At 37.9% G+C, this 16,332-nt stretch overlaps 1 protein-coding gene across 1 annotated transcript in view; it reads left to right on the top strand.

The window, feature by feature from the left end:
- The first annotated feature begins 441 nt into the window (after positions 1-441).
- ZNF143 (zinc finger protein 143) overlaps positions 442-16,332 on the top strand; it is a 35,561-nt gene continuing 19,670 nt past the window's right edge. The window contains exons 1-7 of the mRNA XM_015823765.2: positions 442-504; positions 11,000-11,118; positions 11,323-11,415; positions 12,594-12,677; positions 12,903-12,983; positions 14,418-14,614; positions 16,140-16,214. Of these exons, the coding sequence (XP_015679251.1) occupies positions 11,007-11,118; positions 11,323-11,415; positions 12,594-12,677; positions 12,903-12,983; positions 14,418-14,614; positions 16,140-16,214 (642 nt within the window). The 5' untranslated portion in view covers positions 442-504; positions 11,000-11,006. The remainder of the gene's footprint in view (positions 505-10,999; positions 11,119-11,322; positions 11,416-12,593; positions 12,678-12,902; positions 12,984-14,417; positions 14,615-16,139; positions 16,215-16,332) is intronic.

Genomic DNA, 16,332 nt, shown 5'->3' with positions numbered 1-16,332 from the left:
CACCCCGCGAAGAGAGAACTCCCTTTTCACCTTCCATTCTATCCAGCCCTCCTAATCATAAAACTTGGTTCAATTCGGATAGTTTGCTTCAAAAAGTAACGCTAAGACTCCCCTCATGGAGAAAGACGGGGGGGGGAAGGGGGCTAAAATGGCGCCAGTCCCTTTTTCCCTCACTGACGCATTACAGCCTCGCCCGACGTGATATAAAATGGTTGCTGCGACGGCCCCGAACTCAGCATAGACAAGTATCCTGTAGCGTGGAGGTGATCCCACGGGCCGATTACCAATAGATGGTGCCATCTAAAGCTAAAATGCCCAATGACGACCATGGGCGGGGTTTGGAATCTCCAAGTGGCCAATGAGTACTGAGCAAGTGCTGGTGGCAGGGCCTCCCCGCGCGGCTCTGGGCGGTGCTGGGATAGGCGGGCGGGCGCTGAGACGGCCGTTTCCTGTCCTGGTGCATGGTGGTCGGACGGAGGAATTGTTGGAAAATTTCTCAGCGAGGTTCGTATATAAATGTGTTTTTACCCAGTGTGCCTTATTCTAACCGCCGCCATCTCCGACTGGGATGCTTCACTCTCGGGTTTGGTCTGGCCTAATCCCTTTGCGGCGATGTTCCACAGAGGGAAATGTGTGAGAATACAGGGAGTCGCCCTAGTATCGCGGCTCATATTAATAATAAAGCCGAGGCGTTGCCTCCGCCCGCCCGCTCCCTCTCTCCCCCCCCCTCCTTCCTTCATATTCCCGCCTTCTCGGTTTGCCTGGCTCCAGGTCTTTTCCCCTGCGATGTATTTGTCTCGGGGGGCGGGGGGGAAGTTGCCGCGCAAAGTATCCGCTCGGGGTCTTCGGGCTGTAGGCGAAGCGGAATCGGGCGACATGTTACTGAATGACTTCCAGGGGGAGTGTGCTGAGGAGGCTTTCTTTTTAGGGGCTGCGTCACTAGAGAAGGTTCATATTGTATAGCCTTCCCAAGCCATGACAGAAAAAGGTGGTCTGAGGCGTTTTTGTTCTCCGACATCGATCCGGACCCGAAGGAGTCTCAAAACGCCACCATCGCCCCGGGCTCCCTGGAGAATTCACCCACGCCGCACTTTAAAAAAAAAAAAAAAAAAAAAAAGCAACCATTTTTGACAAAACCTCGTATATGCCGAGGGAGCGAGCGGTGATCTGAAGCTGCAGGTTCGGAAAGGGAGATTGCAAATCAGTGTGCACGACAATCTTGTGTCTTCTGTCGATAGCCCTCTGAACACTTTACCCGTTACTTAAGGAGATGCACGATACGTTTTTTCTTTTGATTATAATACGCAAAAATATGACTGATCGGAGCTCTACATAAATGATTCTCAACAGGCCCATTTCAGATGAGGTTTTTTTAGGTATATGAATAGGACGTTTTCTTGTGGTCCTACTTGTGTTTTTTTTTTTTTTTTTTTTTAAACCCACTTTTAATTGTACAAAGTCCTAAAACGAAGATAAGATTCCTGTTTCTATATGCCCAACATCCAACAAATACTAGATCTAGTTGGCGTATGTTGGACTGCAAGTCTACTATAACTGCACTGGCTCACTGATTTCATTATTTTCAGAGATTTTAGGATTGTGGACTGCTTGGATTGTCTCTTTAAAACTTTTTTTTTAAAGAAATGTTAATGCCACAAATATTTTAAGTTTCACAGAAAAATACATAAAGGTAGAAAGTAATTTCGCCTTTATTCATAAAAATTCAGTATCATTTTGACATGCTTTTGAAAACTCAATATCTTACTGACTTTCTACATTTAATATAGTATTTTTACCATCTTGCAATAAATCACATTTCCAGTTCACCCATAAAACATACATAGCCTTGGTATTATCTCAGTAAATATAAAGTATACATATATTGTACCATATTAAGAAAATACATTTTTCCAGTAATTTTAGAACATGATTTGTAAATCTTATTTTAAGAGCTCTTAAAAATAATAAGAGGGTTCTAAACTCACTTAAGTCATATATGTATTCCTAACATAGGATATAGTTAAAATGTGCAATATAGATAATTGCACGCCATATATAAATGTCAATTTTTTTAAAGGGATTTAACTTCCCACTTGAAGATCAAAAATCTAAGATCAAGAGGGCTTAGTTTCAAATATTAGTGGGACTTATAGTAAATATGCTTTAATCCAAATAGATTTATGTAGAAAATAATAATCCAGAAGGAACAAGATTGATAAAAGTAGATTTGTTCATCCAGTGATCATAATTACAATTATTTAATTTTCTGAAGCAGTTTTTTGGAGACTTGAAGAATTCTCTGGAATGAAATCATCATGGTGTAGGACTCACGGGAAAGAGTATGAGTCTGCTTCTTACAGATGTATGCATCTAAATCTAATTCCAATCCACTGAATTAGAAAATCTTACAGACATAAAACATGGTTCTAAGACTGAAACCCAGGTCATTATTATTTCTTTTTTAAACTAAGTTTTTATGGTATGTTTTATTTATTGGCCCTACAAATTTAAGGAAACTTTTTTCAATAAACACAGTTCTGATAATTAAGTAAGCTGTGTGCTTAATTATGTGTTAGTGTTTCATTTATAGCAGTGATTCTTAAAAGTGTAGTCCTAGGACCCTCTTGGGACCACAAGATCAAAATTATTTATCAGCCTATGTTGAAAAATAATACAATATTAAAATCACATCAAGCAATTCTTAGAAGTGGTATCAACAAATATGTCAATTTTAATTTTTAATATATGAAATATTGATAATTACACTCCATACAAACAAATCTATTTTGGAGTCTTCCGTAATTTTTAGAAGGGGTCCTGAGGGGGAAAAAAGTTTAAGAAACACTGATTTATAACTATATTTAGATATAACCCTCAAAGTTGCTTGAGTGCTATTGTGTAAGATAATCAGCATCAAATATTTCCATCTAATGTTCCTTCTTGTTAAATCATAGTTTAATTATTATAGACTGAAGCAAGTTAGAATATCATAAAAGAGCCAGGTGGCAAGGAGCAGTGCTTGGGTTCATTTTCAAGAAGTTAATTTTGAACCCAGGGGTACAAAAACATAGCATCTGTTTGTAACTTCAAGTATCTGTGTCTTCCTTGGATCACAGGATCTCCTTTAAACCTAATACAATTATTTTGTCCTGGTATATAGTGCTTAACTGCTCTAATATGAGTTCTTTAGGAGTTTTATTCTTGCAGAAGTTCATTAAGAGGTATTTTTCCCGTATGTATACTAGAGCTTTTAATAAATAATTGGGGTATATTGGATTAAATCCAGAATGACCATTCTCTGAATGGAAAATCTCATGTTTGTAGGAGGAACTGGAATACAGCAGAGGCTCGTGCCAAGGTGGTAATGGGGAGGAGTTATTTTGCTTTTTCATGTGCACAAGTAAGCAACAGGTAGAAATTATTGGAACCTTCTCATTTAGCTGTTCTAATTAAAACTGATCCTCAGTCCCTGGATAATTGATTCGGATCTATGTTTAAGCATATATAATTGCTTTAATTTCATTTTACATTGCCAAGACAATAAGGCTAATGTGAAATTTATGATGTGAGCCTAGAAATCAAGTTTCATTCTGATCAGTCTTAAATATCAAGGGAGGGAAAGCTATTATGCTGTAATTAACTTGAGGAAACATTGCCATTCTAAAATGTCAACCTAATTAATTCAATATTCTTTTCATCAGAGGAAGTAGATTAAGTTTCCTGCAACATTAGTTTGGACTGCAGATTGTTCTCCCAGGTCTTTATTTTGCTACTATGGGGTATAGCCTTTATATATAAGCCTTAATATTTTTTTTTTACTTTAGAAATGTTTCATGCATTCTCCCAGGTATACTTCCTGTAGGTGAAGATCATTACGGGTACCACCTGTGGTACATTGGCACCTGTCAGGTGGTACGCGACCATCCTAGAAAAGTGATAGCGGGGGAGAAGAATGAGCTGAACCGGTGGCAGCACCGCACAAGCCTGAGCGAGAGATGGCTGGAGCTGCAGGGCTGTCAGGGCTCAGTGGAAGCGCCAGGATCAGCGCCAGGCTCCAGCTGGAGCTCGGTGCTGATCCTGGTGCTTCTGCTGAGCCCAGAAGAAGTGCCGATCAGCTGGAATGTTGCAGCATCTCCAGGGTCTTGTGATTTACATTCAGATGCTTGGCAACTGATTCATATTTATGATGGTCACAGTGTCCCAGGGTCATGTGAAGTGACCAAAACCTGCTGCAACCACCCAGCAGACGGGGGGAATAAAAACCAAACACCCCCCACCCCACCTCCGCTGCCAATCCTCAACAGAAATGTTCACAACAATGAAAACCTCGGACAGGAGGAAGAGCGCTGCTGGGTGGACAGGCAGGTGTCTTGCTTGGCTGTGGCTTGGGCACTTTTTCAGTCCCATTGTAATTTCAAACAGTCACTAAGTAAACTGTTATAAGTCGAGGACTACCTGTACTTTATCACTTTTTTCCTTTTTTGGGGGGGTCATCAAGTTTTTGACACCTTGCTAGGCGACTGGTGGTACTCGGATATTGCCATATCCTAAAAGTGGTACAATGGGTGAAAAGGTTGAAAAGCTCTGCATTATATTACCCTTAGAGGGAAAGAATTTAACGGAGAACTGAATTTAGAATAGTAGTCATAGAAAATATTCTATATTACAATATTAAACACATTGAAGAAGCATTTGCTCTTAGATGGGGATGACCCTAATCATCAGTATATTGGGTCTTGGGTCCTGAAAATTTCTCCAAATATTTCCCCCCAATAACTTTACAAGAAAAGACAAGAGGAAAACAGCTGAACTTTGTACAGGTAGTCCTCGACTTACAATTTGTTTATTGGCCGAAGTTACACTGGCACTGAAAAAGTGACTTATGACTGATTTTCATACTTATAACCATTGCACCATCCCCATGGTCATGTGATCAAAATTTGGGTGCTTGGCAACTGGCATGTATTTATAACAGTTGCAGTGTTCCAGGTTCATGTGATCACCTTTTGCTATCTTCTGACAAGCAAAGCCAATGGGGAAGCCAGCTTCATTTAATAACCATGTTACTAACTTAACAAATGCAGTGATTCGCTTAACTGTGGCAAGAAAGATTTTAAAATGGGCAAAACTCACTTAATAACTCTCTTGCTTAGCAATGGAAATCTTGAACTCAATTGTGGTCCTAAATTGAGGACTATCTGTATGCCTACTTAACTGGAAGTAATATTCATTGAGAAAAGTGAACATTTTCCTAAGAACGTAGGCATTGACTGGAAACTTAAAAACCTAAGCAGGTAGCATATTTAGAAATACCTTTTAATTTAGCGGGATTTATTTCTCAGTTGTTCTGGACTGTTAGGAACTGCTTCATTGAGTTCCTGTAAGCTCATGCTTCTGTCATTGGTGATAGATTATAGCTGGTTGTCTTCTGTTAGCCACTTTTTCAATTGGCTTTAATTTTTTTCTAAGCATCAGGTCTTCTTCAATTACTCTTTGTGCTATGCAACCAAAATATCTAAGCTTACCTTCATTATTTTTCTAATGAATAGTCTGTGTAATATTTCTATAGTTAAAGGTATTCTCAATTTTCTTCAGTACCACAATTCAAAGGTAACAGATTTTTTTTTCATTTTTCTGATGCTGCAGCTTTCATATCTATTTATAAATATTGTTTGGGTCATGATTTTTCCAACTACAATCCAAAAAACCGATGAGAGAATTGGGGTGCTGGAGATAATTGAGAATATCTTGGACGAGAAGACATATCTTTGTTGTCACTGTGTCAACACTGCACTTTTTTTGTACCTAAGAAAATAGGTATTTTCCTGTACCTAAGGAAAATAAAGTTTATCTTTTTTACTTAGATAAAGTACTTCCATTTGCAAAAGATAGCACTGTGCATGAAAGATGTTATGGAAATATATAAAATTGAGGATGGGAAGAATCAAAATTCATCCAAATGTAATGAATGGATTATGGAGTGGGATTTCTGGCTCCTGAAATCTGTTCATAGGCTCCTATGGGGCACATGGGTGCACAGAAAGAGGTGGAATTTATTATAATGCTCTATCCATAGACAAACACATTTGGATATTATCAAATGGATTTATTTAAATATTAGCCAGTTTCTGTAACAATGAAATTAGCTTTATTCTGAATTTATTTGATAGTTCAAAGTAATTTTTTCATGCAATGTCATAAATTGCGATAGTTGTACGCATAGATGGTTTTAAAGAGAAATGAACAAATTCATGGAATCCATCAATATTAGCCTGTCACAACTCCCACTAATGAGCCCAACAAAACGAACACACCTGAGACCTGTTTAGGGGACAGCTTTCGAGAGGTTCTCAGTGCCTCTAGATTTTTATGACCAGTCCATACTTCAAAAGGCACTTTGCTTCCCTTAAGGAAATGATGCCATATTAATAAGGCCCACCTCACTGCGAAAGGCTCGTTTTCCCATATTGCCCACCACCTTTCAGTATCAGTTAATTTCCTGAAGGCATAGGCGCAGGGTTGCAGGTTCCCCATTTGATTTCTCTGCAAAAGGACCGCTCCCACTCGCATTGGCTTGGATTATGAACTTTTCGTCAGGATCGGGGTGTTCCAGGACAGGTTCAGCTGCAAATTAGTCTTTTTAAGTTTTCAAATGCCGCTTGGCATCCCATAGACCGTGACGGGTTGACAGGGTTGAGGCTCCCCCCCTTTTCCAGTTTTCAACAGTTCAATAATTGGCAGGGCTATCTTGGCAAAAGAAGGAATGAATTGCCAATAGAAGTTTGTGAACCCTAGGAAGTTCTGAAGCTGTTTCCGGGTTCGGGGAGGCTGCCACTCAAGCACCACTTTGATGTTGGTTGGGTCCATTTCAACCCCCTCGCTGGAAATCCGGTACCCAAGGTAGTCGAGGCCTGTTTGATGGAAATCGCATTTAGAGAGCTTAGCATAAAGCTTGGCTTTCAGCAACTTTTTGAGCACCTCACACACTAATTTGACGTGCTCTGCCATGGTTTCAGTTTAAATAAGGATGTCATCAAGATGGACTAGGACCCCTTTATACAGGTGATCATGAAGCATTTGATTGATTAATTGCATGAACACAGCAGGGGCCCCTTGAAGGCCAAAAGGCATAACTTTGAACTGGAAGCTTCCCAGAGGGCTGTTGAAAGCTGTTTTCCATTCATCTCCCTCTTTGATTCTCACCCTGTAATAAGCCTCCCTCAAGTCCAATTTTATGAAAAAATTTCACCTAGCCAAATGGCTAGCATGTCCTTCATCCGGGGGAGGGGGTACATATTCTCCACACTGACTGTGTTTAACCCTTTAAAATCAACGCATAATCTCAGCGATCCATCTTTTTTCTCTTTAAACAGAACGGGTAGCCACACGTGATTTTGCGGGTTGGATGAAACATCTGGCTAGATTCTTATCGATGTATTCCCTAAACTCTTAACACTCTGGGTGTCATTGAATACATCTTTGGCTTGGGAAGTTTGGCTCCCACTAGGATCTCAATCGCACAGTCAGTCGCCTGGTGGGGGGGAAGGTTGTCACATTCCTTTTTGCTAAAAACTTCTGCTAAGTCTAAGTATTCACTGGGTAACGGCTGGGTCTATGGCCGCTCTTAATAGTTCAAGGGACTGTTCTTGGTCTTCAATTGTGCCAGCTCCCCGCACTTCACTGGGTGAGGTAGGAGGGATGGGTCCCAATGCTAACCTTAATGTCCTCACTCCATCTTCCCACCAGATCAAGGGACGCCATTTATTGAGCCAAGCTCATCCGAGAATGACGGCTTCAGTCATTTTTGGAACCACTACAAAGCGGATGATTTCCCAGTGTGCCCCCATTTCTAAATGCACTGGTTTGGTCAGGTGCATAGCGGGAGCTCCCCTGAGGAGAGACCTGTCTGCCTGTTAGAATTTCATGGCTAGGGGCAGTAGTTTAGCATGAATTCCTAGTTTTAGCACTGTAGGGAGGTTGATTATGCACTGGGTGCAACCCGAGTCAGTTAAGGCGTTTAGGTCCATCTGGGCTCCTGTTTTGGGTACTATGATTTTTAAGGCAACGGTAAAAGGCAGGATGAGTTGACTCACCATTTTCCCCTTCATCGTCGCTGTCATACGGTGCTGGCATCGGGAGTCGCACTGACGATGTTTCCTCTTTCCCTGGGGGCAAAGAGGTGACCCTGTGGCTTGCTCTTGGCCAGCTCAATTGGATCTTTCCCAATGGAGTTTTTTTCTCCGAACTTGACATAGCCATTCTAGCTAAATGGAGCTCCCATTTCAGAAGCAATACATCATTGGATAACATTTTTCTTAGTGAGAAAAAGGAATAAGTTACTATTCATTCTCAACTTTCTGAAAATACTTAGTTAGATTAAAAAAGAAATGGTGTTTTTACTAAAATCCTCTTTTTGGGGTGGGGGAGTGTTAATCTCACCTTTATTATTCATTTATAAACAACTCAAGGTGGTGAGTATATTTAATATTCCTTCTTCCTCCTATTTTCCCCCCACAACAAGAACCCTGTGAAATGGGTTTGGGCTAAGAAAGAACCACTGGCTCAAAGGAACCCGACCTGCTTTCATGACTGAGGCAGGACTAAAACTCCATATCTCCTAGTTTCCAGGCGAGAGCCTTAAGACAAAACTGGATCTTTTTGCCTCATTTTTGCCTCTTTTTCATGCAACAAAGCTTTTATCTTGAAAAATTCATGTAGTCCACCTAAAACAGGGGTAGGCAACCTTGGCTCTTTTATGACTCGTGGACTTCAACTCCCAGAATTCCTGAGCCATGGCTGGCTACCCCTGACCTAAAACAATTTTCTCTTTGAAAATGTACTTGGTAATTTTAATGAAAAACAAATTAATAAAACTAAGTTGCATTTAAGAAAAATCTATGGTCTTTTTTCAAATTAATTGGCATTAAGAGTTAAAATGTCCCAAACACTGTTTTTGATAATCTTATGCACACATAGAATATACCAAAGCATACTTCTGAATTTTGATTATATTTAAAATTGTAATTTTGGGGGAAGGAAAAGTACTATTATTATTATTTTTTTTGCACTCTCCTCTGTGTTACTGTAAACAGGCTACTGCAGAATGGGAGCATGATCTCCTCTGATGCTCCTTGATTCTATTACTGGATTTATAATTGTGTATAAGACAGGATTTGTTGATGGATTTATTGTTTTTCAGTTTTTCTTTTCCATGTTTGTGAATAATAACAATAACAAATAACAAAAGTGAATTAAATAAAGTTTAAAAAGTAGGAATCAGAGTGACAGTACAGGGCTCTTGCACAGATAACATGGAATATGAAATTATCCTAGGACGGCTGAGACAGCAGGAGGTAAAAAAAAGCACATACAGAGAAACAGATAAAAAGCTAAAAATACATGCTGATTTTGAGGAGCATATAAGAAAAATTAGTAATCAAAGGTACTATGTCCGCTCATGTTAACCCATTGTCTGTTTTTTGTGGTCCTTGGGTCCTTGCAGGATTGTGTTCTTGCAAATGAACAGCAAAAAGCCATAAATTAGCAGCTTAGTTTTCTGCTTTTTAAAAAAGTATAAATAAAGTAAATTTGTTAATCCTAAGGTTAACAGGTAAACCCTGCTAAAGCCCACAAAAGAGAAAAAAGTATACCATTATCATGTACCTGAATTTTATTTTATTCAGTCCCCGACCACAAAAATATGCAGCGTAAGAACCTATATCAGTCAAGTGAAACTGGACTCCTAGGAATGCCTATTCCAATTTAATCCATAATTTGTAATATTAGTATCTTGTCAAAAAAGTAAAGTATCCTTTGAGTATTCAATATTCTTGAGACAAGTTCAGCTCCAGATATCTACATACAAAGAAAATTGTGGCATTTTTGGTAACAACATGGAATTGGTTCGCCACTGTCATCTTCCGATATGTTTTTGATTTGCAGTATACCCTATTGCCCTGGAATTTTCTGATGATAGCTAGTCTTAAGTCTGATCTGATTAGCCTTTTTGAAAGCTCAGTGCTGCCACTTGCTTTCTACTACTTAGTAGCTGTTGCAGAGCAAACCGACCATCCTGGGCCCAAAGGTTGATTTTTCTACATGTGCAGAGCAAATGTAGAAAAACCAGCTGAAGACCCTATTTTATTATTCAGTAGCATCAATTGCATTAGCTAATTGACGTGACTTTGTATGAATTCTGTGGTCTTTTCTTTAAAGTAAACCAATCTTGTATATTTCTGTTTCTATCCCCAATTTCTTCTTATTTAGAAAGGGATATCATAATTCTTTAGAACTTTTTTTACTTCTCTGCATAAACTAGTACCGTCAGAATGTTTATTAATATTTGAGCCTTTAACGCAGTGGTTCTCAACCTGTGGGTCAGGACCCCATTTGGGGTCGATCGACCATTTCATGGGGGTCGCCAAGCAAGGCTGTCCGCCATTTTTTTGTCCGCCATTTTTTTTGTCCGCCATTTTTTCCCCCTTTTACGGCGGGTGCCTTACCTTCCTTGGGCTGGGCCAGCTGGTGGTCAGCCTGCTCCATCTCTGCCGCTTGCCAGCTACACCTCAGCTGGCGCAGGGGGCGGAACCACGCATGCGCGGCGCTCCCGGGCAGGGAAAGTCCTCAACTTACGACCAGTTGGGTAGTCCTCGACTTACGACCGGTTTAGTCCTCGACTTACGACCGGTTTAGTCCTCGACTTACGACCGGTTGGGGTTGCGGCATTAAAAAGGTTGAGAACCACTGCTTTAACTTGTCACAATGTTTTCCCTTGGAGAACGAAACTATTCAAAATAAGGTTTAAAAATAATTCAGAAAAGATTTTTGAGAGGAGCAAGGAATCTTGATATGCCTCATTAGAGGATTATAAGTATTTGCAAAATTATTTCTTCCTTAAAAAATAATCACAAATACTTAATGGTCTGAGAAATATTAAAGTGTTGGTGAAAGGAATATTGTTTGAATCTAATTCAAATATTTGTATTTGCTTTCTGTTTAGGTAGACAATGTTACTAGCACAGATAAATCGGGATTCTCAGGGAATGACAGAGTTCTCTGGAGGAGGGATGGAAGCTCAGCATGTAACTCTCTGTTTAACAGAAGCTGTAGCTGTACAAGGTAAGTTATTTGGATAATCCCCTTCCCAACAAGCCCAAATCTGTTTGAACTTAAAAATAAAACACACATTGGTATTGTGGGTTTTTAAATGCTGCACAAAATTCACTCAAAATATTGCCCAAAGGTTAAAATGTCTTATTAATTCCTACAGTGGAAGAGTAGTAAGTGCTGCAAATGCTAATACCAGTTTTTTTATTGTTATAGATGGGGACAACTTGGACAACATGGAAGGAGTGAGTTTACAGGCAGTTACTCTTTCTGATGGATCCACTGCCTATATACAACACAATTCAAAAGGTATATCTAGAAGAGCATTATTGCAATTTATTTAATAAAAATAATCTCAGAAATTTATTCTTTCAAGCTGTAGTCAGTTTACAAAGTTAAATTGTATTTGTTATAAATATTAATAGAAGTTTGGTCAAAAGAATTGGGGCTATATTCATTAATTCAGAACCAGCAGAACCTCTTTGTGTGTTCAGAATTAGAGAATAAATAGCTATCTGGCTGCCCATCTCACAGGCAAGTGACTCTAGTGAGCATACAAGACTAAAACAAACTAAAAGAATAACTATCTAAAATCATTATTATTAACAAATTTTAAAAACATTAAAAACTATAAAAAGCAGGAATAATAAACAGGAAGTGAGTGGTCATGGAGCCAACTCAGTAGATCACATGATCTTGGGTTTCCAGGCCTGCTGGCATAACCATGTCTTGAGGAGTCTTTGCACACTTAGAACAAAAATTGTCTGAACTTTTTTAGCCATTTTATTTAAAAATAACGTTTAAAATGTGACATGGGGTCAGTTCTAAAAAAATAGATGTAATTACATTTCCTTGAAATCCAGATCAGTCTACATATACGTGAACAGCATCCCAGTGTTTATTCTCCTGAAAATGAATTTGAATTGCTTGTTTTGTTGAGAAAAGGGAATAGTAAATAAAAAAAAGTATCCTCTGATTTTCACACGCATGTACCACATACAGATAACTCATACTCCTAGCTGTTTTACTTGAGTAAAAGAATGATGAAGTCAAAATAGAATTAACATTAATGTAAGTGGATCTTACTTTCTTGGCTGCATTATGAGTGCCAATCTAAAATCAGCAGAATATATGAATGCTATTACTCCCAGGATGTCTTCTAGTCCATATGATCTCTTTCTTAATAATCTGTCTGAGAAATTGAGAGGACAGTCATATTAATTCAGCTTCTCAGGTGATCTGATTCAACTTGAGATAAGCAACTTGAGGACATTTTCTGTATACAATAATTCCAGTGCAGCAAGAAAGATAACATCTATAAAATCCAGATGCTGGATGCTGAGTTTGAAAAATGACCTATGGAAAGTATTTCTGCATGTTGAAAATGCATTCCAGGCATAAATTTGCAGTGCAGCCTGTTTCTTTGCAGCTTGCTCCTCTTGATGGAGATAATGGGCTATTCAATGTTCAATATATTTCTATTTCAGATGGCAAATTAATGGATGGCCAGGTGATACAGCTGGAAGATGGCTCAGCTGCCTATGTCCAACATGTTCCCATGTCTAAAAGTAGTAAGTAAATTTCATTAAATACAAATTTCAGCCTATTGACTTCATGATAAAATGAATTATAACGCTTTATCATTTTAATACTGCATAAAATATCATTGTTTGAACTTTGAAGTTCATTATTAATATATTTTCTAGTGCAAGTTAAAATATTAAAATAAGGATATGAACATTTGTAATTATAGGATATTGCATCACTGAAATTGTGTTTTTCCTTTTTTGATGTAGGAGACGGTCTTCATTTAGAAGATGGGCAGGCGGTTCAGCTTGAAGATGGAACAACAGCCTTTATACATCACACTTCAAAAGGTAAATTACATGTCAATATATATTTTTAATTTTCCAGTGAGGTTATCTCAATTTCTCTTCAATTTATGAAATATATTATTCAAGATTTGCCCTATTTCAATACATTCCTGTACAGAAACGCCCAAACGTTAGCATATGCTTTCACTTGGGGAAAGTATTTTTCACTTACTTTGTGGCTTGCAGGCTTAATTCCCATCTTTCCGGAGAGAGCATATGGGGTTATAGAGTGACATCAACCAAAATCACCTGAACTATTTCTTTCAACAGACAAGTACTATTGATTACATTTTGCTGATGGAAAATACAAAACAACACATTTATTGCTAATCACATAAACAGTGTATATATTCTAAACTATTGCAAATAACCAGTGTATTTCAAATTGTATTTATACTATAAAACAAGAAATTCACTTTGTTATCTAAAATCTTTATCTGGAATTCAGTAACAATCCATTTTTTACTGCGTAAGTTTAAAGAAAAACAATTAAAACATCCTATAATTGTGTGGGCAACTCAGTTTATTCTGTAGTAGGTCCAGGCAACGATCTGGATTCAAAGTGGGAGGCAATTCAGAACACATTTATTTACCAATCGATAACTCCTTGAGGATGGATTTTATTTAATGAAATGAGACAAATGTATCCATAGACATTCCAAATAACTTTTTTTCTCTGCACATCCATATGTCTTCATACCTATGCTCGGAAATTTATTTCCGGAGAATGAAACATAAAAAGTTCTTTTGCTAATGTACAAATTACTAATGCATACATATGTAAAGTGGTAATTAGATTTAACCCTCTAAATGCTGGATATTAATTGCTAAACCTTCTATGAATAAATTCATACACATATTCTTGTTTTAAAAATCAATTGAGGTACTGTATATGTTTCTTCATTTTAACAATGACCTTAAAATACCATACTTTAAGAAATATCCCAGACTTCTGGGATTTTATTCATAGGTGATTTAACCATTAGAACAGTGGTTCCCAACCTTTTCTGTACCCCCGCACCCCTAGAACGCTTCTGATATATTCTCGCACCCCTTACAAAAGTTCGAAATAACGGCAACGAATTATGCATATACACTATAATTTTGAAAACCCAAGTTTTCGCACCCCCTGGAATATCATATCACACCCCCTGGTTGGGAACCCCTGCATTAGAAACTTAGACAGGTGAGTTTGTGAGAGTATGCAAATCTTAGGTTACTTGCCTACCTGGGTGGCTAAAGATTATATGCCATCTATATAAGCTGCTGAATATATCTGGGGAGGTGGTAATTCTAATGATAATTTAAACATTTAAACATTCATTCCATAATGAATGAAATAGAGAATTCACAATAGAATGGTGTTCTTAATTATGCCTTTCCTTTTATGACCTAGATGATTTATTGTCTTAATATTCATTTTAAATAATTTATCAGACAGTTATGACCAGAGTGCCCTGCAAGCAGTACAACTAGAAGATGGGACCACTGCTTACATTCACCATACAGTACAAGTGCCACAATCGGATACCATATTAGCTATTCAGGCAGATGGCACAGTGGCAGGTCTTCATACAGGAGATGCTACTATTGACCCAGATACTATAACTGCTCTGGAACAATATGCAGCCAAGGTACTTTGCTCTACATGTAGTTTGTATTTGTGAACATGATAAAATCAAAGTGAATTATATTGCAATTAAAATATGTTGTAATAGATAGGGGAGTAGCCAGTTGTTGTTGTTGTTGTTAATTGCGAAGTCGTGTCCGACCCATCACGACCCCATGGACAACGTTCCTCCAGGTCTTCCTGTCCTCTACCATCTTCTGGAGTCCATTTAAGTTCACGCCTACTGCTTCACTGACTCCATCCAGCCACCTCATTCTCTGTCGTCCCCTTCTTCTATTGCCCTCAATCTTTCCCAGCATTAGGCCCTTCTCCAGTGAATCCTTCCTTCTCATTAGGTGGCCAAAGTATTTGAGTTTGAACTTCAGGATCTGGCCTTCTAAAGAGCAGTCAGGGTTGATCTCTTCTAGGACTGACCGTTTGAACGCCTTGCAGTCCAAGGGACTCGCAGGAGTCTTCTCCAGCACCATATTTCAAAGGCCTCAATTCTTTGTCGCTCATATATAGTATGCTTGTTTATGGTTTAGCATGTTGTGTGAACTCATAATTGTAGCTTATTCAATAAAACATATTTAAGGAAATCCTGTGCAGTATGCAAATCCTGTTATTTAAATCAAACTGGTTGTTCTTAAATATATAGTTGAATTGATATTCGAAGAGGGTTTGAATGGAGGTTGGAAACAGTTTAGAGAGATTAGAGAGGAGTACATTAGAAGTACAGTCAAAGAATGCAGACATAATGGATATACCAGATATTAAATGATAAATAGAAATATAGCATCTCTGGTTTCATATTTTATATTTGGAGCAAACAAGATCTTGAGAAAATAATTCTGACAATAAATCATGTGTAAGGAAAATTAATAACATTTTAATGTCAATAAATCATTTCTATAATATAGTTCCTTGGAGATAAGAATATTAATTACATTTTTAAAGATAATTTTAATAACAAATAACAAAGAAGGATTTAGAAATTTCAACAGTGGTGTGCTAGAACTTTTTTCCTCTGTGGCAGAATTATTCTCATTAGGTATTTCTACTCCTGCAAGAAGAAAAATATGCATTGGCTCTTAAAATGTTATTCTGGAGAATTATGGAATCCTTAGACAAATATGAATGGAAAATAGACAAAAAAATTATCTTCTGTTTTTCCCAACAAACCTTTCACTTGAGAAAAGACTCTTCTATAAGCAAAGGAATGTGTCTGCATTCAACTAATATTAAGAAATTCACCATGCATATTTAAGAGATCTTGGCCTTTGTTTGCATAGATATAGTATAATTAATTTTAGTGCTTTAGATTGCAGTTGTGTACACCTCAGTGGACAATGCAGCACTACCTACTCTGCAGCCCCTGAGCCATTTGTAATTTGAATGTTCTAATTGTTATTTAAAACAATTAAATCTTCTACTTAATTTATTGTGTAAGACTATTTGATTAAGTTGATGAAAAGTTCATAGAGAATAAAATTTTGTGAAAGTGAACAAGCACAAAGCAGATTTTAAAGATGTTATTTTTTTATTTGCAGGTGTCTATTGATGGAAGTGACAGCATTAATAGCACTGGGATGATAGGTGACAGTGAACAAGATAAAAAAATGCAGGTCTGTAAAAATCTGATTTGTCCTCTGATTTTTCTAAAACTAGAATAAAAATAAATCCTTAGTTTTGTTCACCAAGGGACTTGCTCAGTATAAAAAGAAATTTAACACGAATATTTTA

The sequence above is a fragment of the Protobothrops mucrosquamatus genome, unplaced genomic scaffold (assembly GCF_001527695.2).
Source record: "Protobothrops mucrosquamatus isolate PMUCROS unplaced genomic scaffold, P.Mucros_1.0 scaffold1977, whole genome shotgun sequence".
Lineage (NCBI taxonomy): Eukaryota > Metazoa > Chordata > Lepidosauria > Squamata > Viperidae > Protobothrops > Protobothrops mucrosquamatus.
The sequence above is the reverse complement of the archived record's forward strand: the minus strand, read 5'-3'. Positions and strand labels throughout refer to the sequence as shown.